The following is a 16646-nucleotide window of genomic DNA, read 5'->3' on the forward strand; positions in this document are numbered from 1 at the left end:
ACAGTTAATCTTAATTGTCAAAAAGGCCGGAAGCGTACGCTCATTCTCATAGTCATCATAGGCTGAGGGGCTCTCCTAGGGTTTTCTATCTCCATACAAGACAGAATCAGAGCTGGATTGATTGCATGCTTTGTCAAAAACAAATAGTACCTGCAGACGAAAGTTTGGTTTCAAATTTACCTACTAAACCTAAATCTTTGACATTTGACAACGAGCTCATCTCAAATCTTTCTTCTGCCTTCGTTTGGATCACTTGTAATAATGACAGGGTAATCGAAAGTATGGCGATTTGAAGTCAAAAATTAGGTTCATGTCAAAAACTTGCTTTAATATTTACGTGATTGTTGCAGTTATAATCCTCCTTTATAGTTATACGTATCTTTGTGAGCTGTGACTAGAGAACAGATAACAACTAGAATTTCAATCCCTCCCACATCCTATCCTATCCCATCCCATCCCATCGCTATAGCGCCACATGTTCGAAAGCAAAATCAAGTATTTGGCCTGGGAAAAAGCAAAGATCAATCCTGGAAATAGTGCAAAGGGGAAAAAAAAGGGAGTGCTGTACTGCAGTCCAGTAATGTATGTGCATAATTAATTAACTAATTGGGATGATTTTAATTAAAGTGGTTGCAGCACGAGAGAGAGAGAGAGAGAGCATACTTTAGTGGTTGACCTCGTGCTTAGTTCAGCCATGAATGCTCTTAACAGACAAAAGTTATGAACCCTTTTTGGTTTGGGTTTCGTAAATTTTAATTTTCTTAGCTTCACCGACTAATTTGTTTAATTAACTATCACTGGCCACTCCACCAACTGGGTTCTAGGTTGAACGGACCTGATCTGCCCAATCAGTGTGGTTTTACTTTCGTTTGTTGCGTTGTACGTTAGCGTCTGCTCACCCTCTGGCTATCCACTAAATCTATTTTTTTTGTATAAAACAAATAAGATAAGATATTATGACTTGTAGTAGATTAATGCAAATTACACATATTTCAGCATACTTTTTGTTGCATAATCAAAGTTATTAAATTAATGTATCCCACCTCCCATACCGTACACGTGGCCCACACATTGAATTGATCTGGTGGTGGGGCCCTCTCTTTTGAGATGGGTATCCACCAATCAGTTCAAAGCAGCCTAACTTTTGTCATTGCCAAAAAGGGGCTTGCTATTAGTGTTTCAGTTTTTTTTGTATTGGGGTTTAGTCATCAAAACCATTTTTATTTTATTTTACTGATTTTTTTGTGCAACTTACTGAGAAATGAAGCATTATTGTTACTGTTATTGTTGCTACCAGTTCGGTGGTGAGGAGCAGCAGAATTACTATAATGTTGATAGCATGTGCCTGCCAAAATTGGGATGATGTACTAAACAAAATCAAGGCCATCCAATTAAATGAAAGTCTCTCTGTCAAATGATGGATTAGATGAGATATGTCCAGTAGGAGAAATAGGTCCATCAAAAGGGGCATTTCAAGTGTATCGAGTGGCTAAGGGCTTTGGGAATCCTTGGACCTAATGTAAAGTCATTATCACTGTTTTTTCTTCCTTGGAGACAAGGATGGTTGCTCAAAAAGAAAAACCAAAAGGCAAACTGTAAAGGCATGATCAAAGGGGGAAGGGAGGGGGGGGGGGGGGGGGGGTGGGGAACAACAGGAAGAAAATAAAGAAAAAAGCAGGGGCTACCATGGCCATGCCATCCCTTTAGCAATGGTCATCCAGGTTACTATTCACTGCGTAAGCAGAAGCGAATGGATGAGTCGAGCCAAAGTAGGCACTAATGAACTCAAAGTAGTCTGGTTTTGATCCTGTTGAGCACATGCAATTCTATCGTCTCGAACATGGCTCTGATGAGCCTGAGAGGCAATCCAGGGGGTGGGTGAGGGAGATCCAAAAGACAGGCATGAGTCATGAGAAAGAGAAGAAAGGGGCGCCCAATCCCATTTACCATTTGGCATTGAAGCAGTGGGCAGAAGAAAAACATTTGGGGTTTGGTCCACTTGCTACTCCTACAAATGGATAGACAAGAAAGAAAGCCAAAGCTTTGCTTCCCATCACACTTATTCAATTGCACAGTCAGATCCCACTTTGATGATAGGTTTGCTTTTACCATCCTGCCATGGAGAATACCAACAAAGAAGGGCAGATAGATTTTCCATCCTAATAATAAGAGAGAGGGGGAGAGGGAGAAGACCATTTGTGGACTTGGCTGCTTTATAACGCAAACGCAGGGGGTGTGACAAATCATCAAATGATTGGTCCCACCCTCAATATAGGAAAATCTATAATGCAAATCAGAGCACACACCAGGGCATCCAGAAGCTAATTCAGCATAAGCATTAAGCTCAAATATCAAACGGCTGCAACTCCATTAAATTTTTATGAACTCAAACTGAAAGGTACGACACATACTCCAAAGGACACGAGAAATTATCAGAGGACCATCCACCATCCATCCTTTTTAAGAATTGGGATTCTCGTGGATGGAAAAGATGGAACCCCACAAGGTGGAGAGGGTCCTGCAACGTGTACTTGTACAACACTTTCCACACATAATTAATGGGCCTTCCTGTCAATTGATCATTCCACATTCTGGTGGGAGCAAAGGGGGAACAAATTAAATTTAAAACCAAAATAAAAGAGAGGAAAACACAGTCTTGCTCCAGTTTTTGGTCCATGCATATGCATATTTGGCATTTATTACCCTTCTCACATTGCTAACAATAACAATAATAAATTCAACAGTCAGGTGCTACCACAACACATCTGAAAATAACAAACATGGAGAGAGGTGCAAGTCTGGGAATTTAGCTCTGACAAAGCTACAGCTTAAACTAAAATTTTAATCCAAATGAGCAGACTATCTTTTGGAGAGTGGATAAAGAGATGCTTCTGCCTTATGCTTCCTTTGCTTCAAGCATGGAAAAATAGATCCACCCAACTTGATCTCCTCTAACTCTCTGAGTCTTCAACAACTATTTCATCTCTTCATCAAAGGATAAGGCAATTTGGCCACGAAAAACACATATATCATTGCCCCTCCATATAGTTCAATAACCCCTCCTCCCTTCTCTTCTGGCTAACTTCGATTATGATAAAATGAATATGAAAACAAAAAGAAACATAAAATTTAAATGCGTACCGCTATAACATCCAATGGTCCGATAACTTACAATGACATCCATTTTCTGCACCTAGTCCCCCTTACCCAAAGTCCTTCAAAAGAACCAAAGCAAAGATGAACTGTTGTCCCTCACCAGGGTCTGCTTTGACTGCCAATGTAACAGCCCAAGCCTGAAGCAGAAGTTATGAACTCAACTTTGCTTGACTGTGATTGCTGGGACCTTGTTGCGGGTTATTTAAAAGATACCCGCCATATCAAAATTCCCCGTGAAACAGTATACACTTGCTTGGTATCCACCATGAGAACAATTGAAACAGCTTCCCGCACCACATTTGCCTACAAGATGGTGACGAATTTCGGGGCATCCGTTCTTGGCCCTTCAAGAGACCGATACATGTATAACGTTCCAACAGAGTCATCCATCTCCTCCTCACCAATAGACCTAATCACTTCAACCACTAGGCGATCCATAGCATGAGCAATCTCCTGGCAACCTTGGCGAGTTAGACTACATGAGGACATCCAAAGGAACCTCATGTTGTAGTAGTGATGCAAACCAGAACGCAAAGCTGCATCTCCAAATGGGCTATCTCTAATCTCAAGCTTCTGCAATTGGGGACAGCCCTCAAGCACATATTTCAGCCCCATGTCACTATCTCCAGCAAAAGCCACTGACAATGTGCGTACCAATTTCCCATATCTTCCAATATAATCGAAAGCTTTATCTGTCAGTAAACCAGATACAGCAAGGCGAGTGAGCTTCTTACAGTTCATAACAATGGCTCCAAAACCATCATCCATAGGATCTCCAGTAACAGGATCAGGCCTGTGGCGCCCCATTATGCATAACCGGAAAACAACAAGATCTGGACAGTTCTTGGACATGGCTATGACAGCTGCATTAGTCATTCGCTGGCAGAAATACAGAATAGATTGCAATTTCCGACAACCCTCAGAAATTGCTTGGAGGCCCACTTCAGAAACAGGGCCGTCACTATCCTCCCGAGCATCGATAGGGAAAACCCGAAGCTCACGTAGTTCCTTGCATGTCGCAGCCACTGCTTGAAGTCCTTCATCACATATTGAATCAAGGACCTGCATAATGAAAGCTGAGGTAAGCTTCAAAGCTCAAATATCTTCACAAAGCTTAAAGACCAAATTTTGAATACATACCCAGAAAACCTGGAGCTTGTGGCAGTTGCTTATAATTGGCTTAAGCTGTTCTGCATCGATGTTGGCATAGCTGAAATTCAGAGACGTCAGATTTGAACAAACAGGGTAAATTGCAGGCAGATAATCTGGAATTATTTCCCTAAACCCAGAGAGACAAACTAAGGATCTGCAGGCAGCAAAAGCAGTTACATAATCTGGTTCTTGATCACCTTGTCCTGCTACCTCCAGTGGGCTAAACGAACCTGTCCCAAGGTGTGTGAGCTGTGGAGCTCGAATCATCAGGCGATATAGCTGCCCGATAGAAACATGTCGATTTAGCCTAAGCTTCTTAAGTGAAGGAGACCTAGCCACCAGCCTTTCCAATGCCTCAAAATTTATCGGGCATTCTACACAATCAAATATCAACGACTCAAGATGTGATTCACCCTCAGGAAAACAGGATATCCAATCTGTCTCATCATCTGTAACCTCAGATTCGATCAGATCAAGCACCCTAAGCTGTCTGCAATTATAGAAATACATCAATCAACTATCCATACACAATTCTATCCCCAAACTTCCTTTTTCCCTTTTATCCCATTGGTTATCACAACACATTACTTTAAACTCAAACGTTTCCATTTCCCAATCCATACCCAGATCAAAGAAGAAACATAAAAGATCTAAAAAATTCAATCTACAAACACAACAATCAGATCAAACAAAAATCTCAGTAAAGCTACAAACTTGTCTTAACCCAATACCAAATAAACCAATAACCATTACTCTTAACACCTTAAACAGATCTAATCAGCCAATTTTTTATAAATACATAGCATTATTATCAGGAAAAAAAATAAAAATAATAATAAAAAAAGAAATTACCTGCACTTGCTAACAAAAATAGCAAGGCCACTAGTTCCAAACCCATCACAGCAAACGAGAACGAGCTCCTTAAACCCTGAAAATGACTCGGCCAGCGTTGCCAGATCATCATCCGTCACGGACATGCGCTTCAGGTAAACTTTTTCCAGCCAAGGGTACGCCTTGGCCAGCGCCAGCGCCCAAGGATTGAAGTGGGCCCCCCAATCGGGCGGCATCAGGTTAAAATCCGCGAACCTGGGCTTCCCTTTCAGATGAAGCGCCCTCACCCTGATAAACCTGGCCGTGGCCCGATCCGGCGACACCGCGTAGCAGTTTCCGATGAACAGCTCGGATCGCGTCAGCGCCTCGACCCGGTACCACGACTTGCACACCAATGAGGCGGCGTTTCGGTCGCGCCTCGACGTTAGGAAGTGGAGCACGTTTTCCAACACGTTCTCCAGGACCTGGTCCGGGAACGGAGACTGGAACTCCGGGTGACCCGACCCGGACCCGGTAGCGTTGCAGTTCCGGGCCTTGTTAGAAGTGAACTCAAGATCTGACGGTGAAGATTGCTGCCTTTCGTCGTCCTCAGACATTCGCTCCGCCCTGTTATGTCGCATGAGAGACAACAAAAGGAAGAGAAAGAGGGCGAGTTGGTAGCACACGCGCGGCCCTGTGATCTAAAGCGATCTTCCCTTTCTTTCTTTTGTTGGGGTAGCTTTGATTGATGAGATTGAGATTTGGGTTTCTCAGATCATGGGAACATGGATTAAATGTAAGAGAAATGAGTGAATGAGATGATATATTTTAAGTTTCTTTTTTCTTGGGGAGAGGAGGGTTTAGGTAGGAGAGGACAGGGAGGGAAAGCGGAGGGGGTGGGGGGGTTGGGAACTGGGATGGGAAGGGAAGGATGGGGGGATATAGAAAGAGAGAGAGAGCGCAAAGATAAGTAATTTAGTTTAATTGGTCAGAGAGAGAGAGAGAGAAGAGAGAGTGAACAGTGGACAGTGCTGTCTGTGTCTTCTCTCTTTCTTTCTTTCTCTCTCTTTCTTCTGAGCATTGGGATTCTCCATGCCTCTTCCACCTCTCCCTCTCTCTCTCTCTTTCATCTGCAATATCCAATGGCTCTCCACACTTCTCCTCCATTATTTGGGGTTTTTTTTTCTTTTTACAAGCTTTTGTCTTTTTATTTCTTTAAATTTTTTTTTTTAAAGTTGTTGGTTTTTGACAGTAAGTACTATAGTTTTTTCTTTTGTCAACTGCTGTAGAATTTGTTTGGATTTTATGTTGGATAGCACCCTTGGTCTTTTCTTTATTTGTACATAACTCCTCCTCTTTCTTTTTCTTTCTGAATTTGACCAATTTTATTTCAAATTGAGATGACAAGTCTATTTTAGTAGTGTGTGAATGATGAGTCAGCCAAAGGAAGATAAAAATGATTGATTCATCTTTATATATTGCATGCATTGTTTGTATTATACTAAAAAGATTTTCATTTTAAGGGGAGCTTGAAATCATTATACTATTTTTCTTTTTTTTAATCACTAGTTTTTTTTTACCATATGATTTCAAGTATGAATCTCATATGTCCTACATAAAATGATTTTAATTCTCTAAATAATGCATTATTGTAGGAATAAAATGTTTATAAGCAAGATGAAAAAGCATTTCATTTATACATTGTCAACTAAAATAAAACCGTCATAATATGTGTTGAACAATCATGATAACTTAATTCATGCATGATGAGAAAATATAGTAATTTTTTTAAATAATTTTGCTTCCCATGTTTTTTTATTGATCAAACTCTACCTATTTAAGCATAATAATTTGTTTAATGTAACATATCAAAGATTTGGTTTTTTTTTCCTCCCTTATGAATAGGATGAAAACGTGAGTTAACAAAACCAATGGGTTATTTTGTATATATACTAGAAAATGAAGGACCGATTTCTAAATATCCGTTTTTTAAATTATCTCTTTACGCTTTTCCAAACGGAAGTAAAAAAAAAAAAAGAGGCCACCGTCCAATCGCGAAGCAGTAAACTGTTGTTAGCTACCGAAGCTTCAAGGGGGACTGCTAGAGGCAAAGGCTGACAAAGTCTACGTGGCAGAGTCATTTTTTTCCCTCTCCACGCGCTCCCAAACCGCGTCCCCATCACTTGGCTGCAATTCCCTTTCCCGCAGTCTTCCCCTTTTTCTCATCCCCTTTCTTGTTGTGTAGCGAAGAAGCATATATTTTTTTTAAATAAAAAAACAAAATAAATATAAAGAACTCAATGATACTAATAAGTACAATAACCCTAATCAATAAATAAATAAAAGGGAAAATAAAACAGGGAGTGGATGCAATTAAAACCTACACTTCTCTTTCTTTTTGGTGTTTGCTGAGGTTAGCATCATTTGTCCTTCTTACACTTTGGATCTAATCTTTTGCCCATTGCCCTTTTCCTTCTATCTTTTTTCACTTGTTATGTTAGGTAATTTTTAATCATTATCAAACTTTTTAAATTTGTTTTTTGCTTGTTATGTAAATTTACCTAAAAGAAGAAAAGGGTTTTTCTTTTTTTACTGTAGTTGTTTCTGGTTAAAATTGACATCTTAACCTGACTAGAAATGTTGCAACATTCTTCCTTTTTTGGGTTCCTGAACTGACTCTTAGCTTTTTGGCCACAAATAATATTCACCTAACACTTTAATCTTAATTATTTAAATAATTATTGATTTAAGCTTAAACATTTATTAATAAATAGGTTCCATGCACAAAATGATAGACCCGTTATTGAATTTATTCAATAAATTCTTGGCACGTCCGTGAGAGAAATAGTTGAGATAAAAGTATTTGTGCAAAAAGCATTAATAGCTTTTTCACATATTTGTAATTAATTTTTGACATGCCATCTTAAATTCTTTATATGTGATCTTTTTTAAAATATATATATATTTTAAAACACAGTTAAAAATATTTTAAGTTTCATTTGAATTTAATTCTTTTTTTGAACGATTTTAAAGAATCAATTCAAAATTAAATGAAACGGGATTTAATTTAAGTGGTAAAAAAGAATCGAATTATTCAAAGGAAATTGATGCACATTTTACAACTAAAAAAAATCTAATGTTACATAGCATAAATAGATTTTAAGACATAAGTAAAAAAATGAAGAATCTTAAAATGATTAGGGTGTTTAGTGTTGTGTTTGGTCGGAACTCTGGATTAATGATGGTTCTTCCAAAAGATGTCAACGAATCTGTGACATAATGTTGGAAATTTGAACTCTTAACCTTTCAGTTCGCCAAATATTTACAAAGGCACTTTGGAAAGGCCCATGTGGTAATAGCCGCAAATTCACAGTCGTCGTCTGTAATTCCCAGTTAGATATAAAGAGCAAGATTTGAATTTTTTTTTTTAATTATAAAAATAAAAGCATCAGAATTTATTTTTGTTAAGCATTTTGAAATAATCTTTCCATTGCTTATAAAACCATTTAATCAAAGCCTGCAAAATCATGGTTCAATTGTTTTCCTTTTCTTTTCTTTTTTGTTTGAAATGACAGAGAACTATGCCCTACAAAAAAGAAAAGCAAAAGACAGAAAACAATGGATGAATATGATAAAACCAAACATGTCCTAGAGCTCTTTAAGCTTTGATTTTGACATATGTCATATTGCATATTCTCTTTCTGCTCAAGATCTGCTCTAAGATTTCCAAGGAATCATTTGGTTTCAACAGACAATAGTGCTCCAATTTTATTGAATGACCCTCTGAAAATTTTTAGCTTAAGTTTTCTGGGTTTCAAGACTGGATTTCATCGAAGGCTAATGGAGGTAAGATTTATTGTTATTATTATTTTTTTTCCTTGCTTGCCAGAAAATATATATTAATAATCAATGTGAACAGATGACAGAAACAAATGGGGGGAGGAAATGAGAAAAGATTGATGATTCTCGTGGCCTCTTTTAAATTTGGGGAATCTTTCCTTGATTTCTAGTACCTGTAATTTTAATTATGTTTTTTTTTTATTTTATTTTCTCTGTAACCAAACAATATTTCACCAGAAGGAAAGCAGATAGCATGGAATAAAAGTAGGTACTTTGTTTCTCTTTCTTCCTTGCATGCATCAAGAGGGATGCAGTAAAGATCTTAAGGACCTTGGTCCCCATAGGAGAACATAGTTGACTTACAAGATTAAAAGTTGGGTTTCCACTTAATGTGTAAGTAAATGCATTAAAATATTTGGAATCTTTCCATTTATCCAAAGTACAAATCATGTTATTATCAGTGTTCTTTATATTCCATATTCTTTTTTATTATTCAAAATTTCAAACAATTAATCTTTTGAATTTCATGATTAAGAAATAGAAATTGTGTAACAAGTTGGGAATCGAAATTCCAATCATTTTGAAGGGGTTGGGGTTTTTTTTTAATTTTATTTTTCTTGGAATTAATGAGAAGAGATCATATATGTTCAAGTACTATGGCATATATTATACCTGCCATTAATTTAGATTCTCTAGTTAGCGTCAATTTACGTGAGCATAAATTCCGTTCAAAGGGGAGGAACAGGATAATAATCAGATGATGAATTTGAGGATATTATGGGGAACTCAAACTTAAGCCAACCATTTTTTTGTGGGGGGGTGATGGCCATCGATGGACCATGAGAAAATCTTGATGTGATCTTGTTTCTTTTGTTTTGTTTCATATCGTCAGGTGTTGAAGCAGAAGCAAGAGGATTGGCATGTTTGCATAATATCTTTGGGGGAGGGTTTGATTAGAATCAGCAGGCTACATTGGTTAAGAGATTTGGACACTGACTGCTAGGCTGCAGGGTCGGCAAATATGTTGAGACAACAAGATGAAGTGTCTATTCACAACATTGGAAAATCAACCATTACCCCCCTCCCACCCTGGAATTCATGACTTTTCACCATCAATTTCCCTCAAGGGGACCTTCCAGCACCCTTCTTCATGTTAATATGAACACTAAACAATGTTGAAAAACCCCAATTGGACCAAGATCTTGACAATACATTCCAAACAGGAATTTGGAAACATGAAGGGCTTGCTTTTCGAATGACATTTGTCCACACATTTCTGAACGTTTCTTTAAGATTTTGATTCCAGTAGGGCAGAAAAGAGCCTTCTCTTTATGGCCTGATATCCACTTAGCTACTAGGATTTTGGAGGAAATGAGAGCAAAAAAGAAAAGAAAAGAAAAGAAAAAGCATTTGCTTAAAGTCGTCCTTTTGGGAAATAGCCTTTTTAGCTGTGCTGGTAAAAGACGGGGTCTATGCTCCATGAGACAATTGCTGTCTTAAGCTCCAAAATTCAGTAAAGTTTCTGGAGAAAACTTCCTTCACTTGGTTATTATATTTAATTGTGTGGATGTCGTAAGTTGAAACTTGAAAGCGTAATCTCTTTCCTGCTAATAATTTAGTACCACAGTTGGTATTGCCCCAGCTAGCTCTTGATCAATTATTGGTCACTAAACCTGAAGTGGGGCTAGCTGGATGCACATCATTCAGGTTGGCTAGCAGGTGAAATTATCAGTTCATCACTGCAGAATTTGGGCTATTTCCGTAACTTCAGATTGGTCCTTTCCCTAAATTCCTTGTTGTACTGTGATTGGAAACTCCATGGAGATCGCCCAGAGCGCCCCCCCCCCCCCCCCCCCCCCCTCTCTCTCTCTCTCTCTCTCTCTCTCTAAATTCCACTACTCTTTTTGCAATGATATAATGCTTGCAGTGGATGAAACCCTCAAGAACTGCTGATGATATTTCTCGAGAATCTCCTACGATGTGAGCCTGATTGATTAATACCATCAGATATATCAATCATTCTTTTTGCGTCAACCCCCCAAAAAAAAGGTTGATAAGCAAACAATTTGGTTAAACTTAAGTTCTGGTTTTGATTGAATGCAGCACTGTTTGAAATATCTCTATTCATAAAGTTTGTCTTAAAATAATTCATGCACCCATGTGTTTCTCTCCCTGGTCTAACACGAAAAGCTTATACACTATATATTTTAGTGGAATCAGAAGCTGATCTAACTTTTAACAATGGTAGACTCCTTTCCATACCACTTCAACAGACAAGGCCCAAAGAGAGAGAGAGAGAGAGAGAGAGAGTCTTGATTATAACTGGCCGTGGTTAGACCAATCATAAACCCATTCAAAGTTGGTATCTAGTTGCCAGTTGGGCTTATCAATCTCACCAACCATTAGAAAAATGTTAAGACATTGGAGAGAATCTTCCACCGCTTGCAAATATTATTATTCCTAAACGAGTAGAGACATGGGTGTCCATTTGAAGCTCCTTTTGGAGTTGATTAGGAAGGAACTCGACTCCTGTCTTGTTGTTGAGGATTATTTGTGGACGACCAAAACAAGAAAAGTTGGTATCTGCTATAGCTCATTACATAGGCATTGCCGCTATCCCGGCATGAACATCTCATTAAATTATTTCATTCCTCAAGTACTTAATGTATATACTAATTACTTGATTATTTATTATATTATTATGTGAATCGATTACTCAGAATTATAGAATTATAGAATGTTAGAAGAATTATTGGGCCATACGTAAGATATGATTCAAAGCCTGGTCCAATTCAGTGTTGGGCTCCTGATTTGGGCCTAAGACTAGAGGAGCAGTGGAAAATCCAGACCTAATGACCATGTCGGTCAGGGCCGGATATCATGTTGTCGCGTGGCGAACTGCCAAGTGGTCGCTTCAAGTTCAAAGGTAAAAGACGTAAAAACGAAAACTAACGGCAACAATTCAAACCTCGCAAGGAATAAATTCTAGAAAATTCCTTCACGGTTTTGACTCATCCCGCAGAAGCTTTCCAACTCCAATTAAAAATTTCCATTTCTTCTTCTCCTTTTGTCTGATCCTAACACTAAGAAATGATGAGCCAGCCTTCGCCCGATCGTAACAAGGTCCCCGAAACCAAACAGTCAACAACATCCTCCGAGTCAAGCCAACCGGCAGCCCGCTCTTCTGATTACGCTCCGTACCCGAAACTCGACCCGAAGGACGTCACTCCTCCACCGGAGAGTTGGACCAACGTTTCCGTGGGTTCCCAATCGCAACCCAATCCAGGCCCAGCTCCGATCTCTAGCAGCGCTGCCACCAGCATGCCGGCCGAGTCGAATCCTTACGTTTCTCCCGCTCCGGTTCAATCATCATCCGTCAAGAGTAAGTCACTTCCAACGATTCCAGTTGCTTCAATTCATAGTAAATTGTTATTTTGAAGTTATCGAATTATGTATTTAAATTGAAGCCCCCCCCCTTTTTTCTGAGCAGATAAGATGGATTCAGTGAAAGATGTGCTAGGGAAATGGGGAAAGAAGGCAGCGGAGGATACTAAGAAGGCGAAAGAGATAGCTGGGAACATGTGGCAACACTGTAATTATTTCTCTCTTTCAATTTTGCTTATTTTATTTCTCTGTATTGCCTATGACTGATTTTGACTTTTAATTGACATATCGTTTTCTAAGGGTATTTTGAATACATAGTGTCCATTTGATGGAAAAGTATGAAGTATTATAAGTAACTTTGTTGTTGTTTTTTCTTTTGGAACAGTGAAAACGGGGCCGAGTTTTGCTGATGCTGCAGTAGGAAGAATTGCACAGAGTACTAAAGTTCTTGCAGAAGGTGGTTATGAGAAGATCTTTCAACAAACGTTTGAGAATGTTCCTGAGGAGCAGCTTCTGAAGACGTATGCATGCTACCTGTCCACTTCAGCTGGTCCTGTCATGGGAGTTCTATATCTGTCAACCGCAAAGCTTGCTTTTTGTAGTGACAATCCTCTGTCTTACCAAGTTGGTGATCAGACTCAATGGAGCTATTATAAGGTATATTGGCTTATGTTGTGTCTCGCTATGTTTCAAGTTGTTGGTCAAGTTTAGCACAGACTGATGAGTGACGATTTACAATGAACTTAGTACTGTGTTTTTATGCTGTAATGGATTTTTTGTTAGATTTTCCATTCTTTGGCAGTTCCTTATATTGTTGCAAGATATGAATTATGAATGTTCTGTCCCTTTCTTGATTTACTTGTTTTAAAGAATGTTGAAGGCTCAATAGTTGATGGTTCTATGTGGATTAGTGGAGCACTTAAAGTTGACAAACATAAAAGCTGTACTTTAAATAACATAGATCCTTATTGCAACCGCGGTTGACTTACTTGTCCCAGTTATTTGCTGAAATTCTGTGGTCCCTTGTTTAACGTCTTCATCACCTTGTAAGACTTATTCTATTGGCATTCTTTGGTACCTGTAGTGCTAGTTTTTGGTTTATAATTTTGTAGTGGATGCTATGTTTAATTGAACTTATTTAAAAGGAGTTGGTAATGAAAATTGTTGGTGGTAAGGACCTTAATGCGTTGTAAAGGTAGAATATTTTTTATGAGATTGATCTGGAGATCTGTACATAGATCATGACATCCTCAACTTTGCTAAATTTAATGGCTCATATGATTCTGAAGAACCCAGTCAAAAGCCATCCTGTAATAGTTGTCCTGAGGCAATTCAAATGAGATCTAAAAATTCAAGTGATTTTGCCATATGTGTTCATGAGCCACATGTTCGTAGGATAATTGTTTTACTTGATTGCGTCCTTGTCAAATGCTCTAGAAAGTTACCAATTAAAATCTAGGATATATTGATTTTCCTTTGTTGGATTTATCGGGATTTGTCAAAGTCTGCTGGCTCTGTTCTTATTACACAGACCTGTGCTTTTTTGTATAAGTATACTTGTCTATCATCAATCATTTATCTTTACTTAAACCTGTTCTAATGGTTATTAATGTGATTTTTATGTCCTCTCGCCACTCTACTTGTAGGTGGTGCTTCCATTACATCAGCTCAGCACAGTGAATCCATCAGTTAGCAAAGCCAACACAGCTGAGAAATACATCCAAATTATATCAGTTGACAACCATGAGTTCTGGTTCATGGGCTTTGTACACTATGACAGTGCTGTTAAAAATCTTCAAGGAGCATTGCAGCCCCGTTGCTCCTGATGTGATCCAGTCAAACTCTACACAATGACCCAAAACGTGCTTTGCATCACGAAATTGATGTAGATAAAATATTTTGAGCCAGATTTGTGATAGTTGAGATAGCATATATTGCATTTGTTTGAAGTCACTGTAATATTCCTTTGTTTCTTAAATTCATCAATTCTTGGTGGTATTTGTGAGTTGTCAGTAAGGTATCAGCTTGTTAAATGGTTTTACCTTATTCATGTGATCGTTTATACTAGTACTTTTTCAAGTGGAAAGTATTGATACTAGCAAAGGTTATTGTGAGATAATGGAACTATTTCTTTTCTAAGTATCTTATGCAACTTCCCTTCTTTCCCTCCGTCTTTATTCAAATTGTGTGTAATGAGATATATATTCACACTTAAAAGATGCCTCTAGTCTCTTGGTCAGTTGGTCTGGCTAGTTTCTGGCAAGTTTGTTGGATGTGCTTATTATTTATGTGGTATGGGGGACTAGAGCAGAGTTTTGGGTTTCTACGTTCTTTCTCTTCTGTGAGGGTTTCGTTCCATTACCCAAATCCTTTATCCGGGCCCTCTCGTTTTGCTTCTGTCCTAGCAACCTTCGAAAGCAACAACACTGGAACGTTGGGCATCTATACAACTTGCAAGACAAATGCACCAATGAAACAGCCATCAGATTTGGATCTGGGTGGCAAGGATCTTCCACGTTGATCTGAAAGCAATTCCTCAATCCTGCTATGATCACGTAACATTTGCAGGACACGGAAGCCCCCATTGCCAGAGCTACTAGTTAGTAGTGGAGGAACTAGGCACGATGGAGCCCTGCAAGGTGTAAAATATCAATTAAACAGAATCTAAACTGCAGAAAGTAAATAGGAAAAAGGTGTGACATAGTAATGTACCCTGCAAGCAACGGGAAGTAAAAAAGCTTTATAATCATAAACTTTAGATTATTATGATCATTATTTAGGCAACAGTGCATTATCAGCAAGGCCCCAGATTGTTGATAAGCTCGATGTTGGTGGTTTATTTGGCCCAAATGTGTTGGAACCGACAGATCCACTAGTAGGTCCAAACCCCTGGCCGAAGGAAGGACTAGATGTTGTGGCCTGGCCAGCTTCGTCTGTCTTTATCTTAACTGGCAAACCTGAAATAGGGAACATACACCAATTTTATGGCAGATGACACTCAATTTACATTCATATCATAGGCCACCCTGCCATCGCCGGGGGACCATAGTTTATCACTTTGAGCTACTCTTTCCTAGGGAATGTGTGCAAATTTTTAAGCTTCAGTTTGTCGTTTTTTTCTTATATGCAAAAAATAAAAAATGAAAGGAAATCCTGGTCAGAGTATTGTGAGGCTGGTGTGGGTAGAAGCAGGAAGCTCCATTTAAGAAAAATGGTGAAGTAATTCTTTACTCTTATTCTTATATTCTTCAAACTTTAAATCCCGAGTAATGGTCGTTGCTCGTAATTGTGCATGTGTTCATTATCACCATGTACCATGATCCTGAATCTGCAGACATAGGTTATGGAAGAAGCACTGGAAACCTTAAGAAATACACAAGGAGCTAATAGTTAGAAGGCAGTAAGATGAAATTTTAGGGTTCAGAAAACGTACAACACTGTAAACATGTCGTCTCAATCAATAAACAGATTTACCCAGTTTTATATACTCCAATATCATTTTACTTTTTATTATTCCTTCATAAAATGTAAAAAAAAAAATGGTAGTAGTAGTAATTAATTAACAACAAATTAAGAGATGAATGGAGATTAAGAGAATCCATGAAGCAATAATTATTCTTTCTTAATTTGTAATGACCTACCTGCTAGGGTTTTTTCTATTTTTGTGTTAACTCTTAATATATAATTGAATTGCTAATTGACAAAACAGAAGGGGATGAAGGGAGGCAATGTTAGCATATGAGCCCTAAAGAAGAAGGATGAGATTGCGATATTTCTATGGTCCTAACCCTTCCCCCAAAAATAGTCATTTTTTTCCTTTGTAAAGATAAGCATTTACTTTCTCCAACCACTAGCCTCTCCCCCTTCTAAGTCTCTTCCTTTGGGTTTTTTTTTTTTTTTTTGCTTCTGCCACATCCCCCCCCATAAAATGATTGCTTTCTTGAACCAAAAAAAAAGAAAAAAGAAATAAAATCAAAATCCACAAAAGAGAAGAAAATGAAGGACCCTTTCTCTCTCTCAATCATCCCTTTCATATCTATCATTGCTTCTTTCTTTCTTTCTTTTCTTTTTTTTTTCTTTTCTGCATGTAATTTGTTACTTACTACACCCCCTGAGATTGAAACTTAAGTATTTTCTTCATTTCATATTTGAATGTTTTATCATATTTTAATGTATTAATTACTTGTTAATTATGGTACAAACCATAATAAATACTGTTAATCATCTTAGGTACATATGAAAACTGTTAGGTACATATCAATACTGTTAGACACATGATTGTATATTTGGGTCATGGGTACATA

At 38.2% G+C, this 16646-nt stretch overlaps 2 protein-coding genes and 1 long non-coding RNA gene across 3 annotated transcripts; 2 read left to right on the top strand and 1 right to left on the bottom strand.

The window, feature by feature from the left end:
• Positions 1–2665: 2665 nt before the first annotated feature.
• On the bottom strand, positions 2666–6301 carry AFB5 (auxin F-box protein 5). Its single transcript, XM_018126112.2, has 3 exons — positions 5161–6301; positions 4297–4798; positions 2666–4218 (listed from the first exon to the last, which is right to left on the bottom strand). Exons 1-3 carry the CDS (start codon positions 5757–5759, stop codon positions 3460–3462), a joined length of 1860 nt encoding a protein of 619 aa, XP_017981601.1. The 5' UTR covers positions 5760–6301; the 3' UTR covers positions 2666–3459.
• Positions 6302–8678: 2377 nt separating this feature from the next.
• Positions 8679–10214, top strand: LOC18591771 (uncharacterized). Its single transcript, XR_001929128.2, has 3 exons — positions 8679–8964; positions 9038–9351; positions 9851–10214. It is a non-coding gene; the product is annotated as an uncharacterized LOC18591771 (long non-coding RNA).
• Positions 10215–11918: 1704 nt separating this feature from the next.
• LOC18591772 (FH interacting protein 1) lies at positions 11919–14481 on the top strand. Its single transcript, XM_007018101.3, has 4 exons — positions 11919–12340; positions 12449–12550; positions 12728–12999; positions 13989–14481. Exons 1-4 carry the CDS (start codon positions 12049–12051, stop codon positions 14166–14168), a joined length of 846 nt encoding a protein of 281 aa, XP_007018163.3. The 5' UTR covers positions 11919–12048; the 3' UTR covers positions 14169–14481.
• Positions 14482–16646: the final 2165 nt, after the last annotated feature.

Source organism: Theobroma cacao, chromosome 8 (genome assembly GCF_053813885.1).
Source record: "Theobroma cacao isolate CCN51 chromosome 8, ASM5381388v1, whole genome shotgun sequence".
Lineage (NCBI taxonomy): Eukaryota > Viridiplantae > Streptophyta > Magnoliopsida > Malvales > Malvaceae > Theobroma > Theobroma cacao.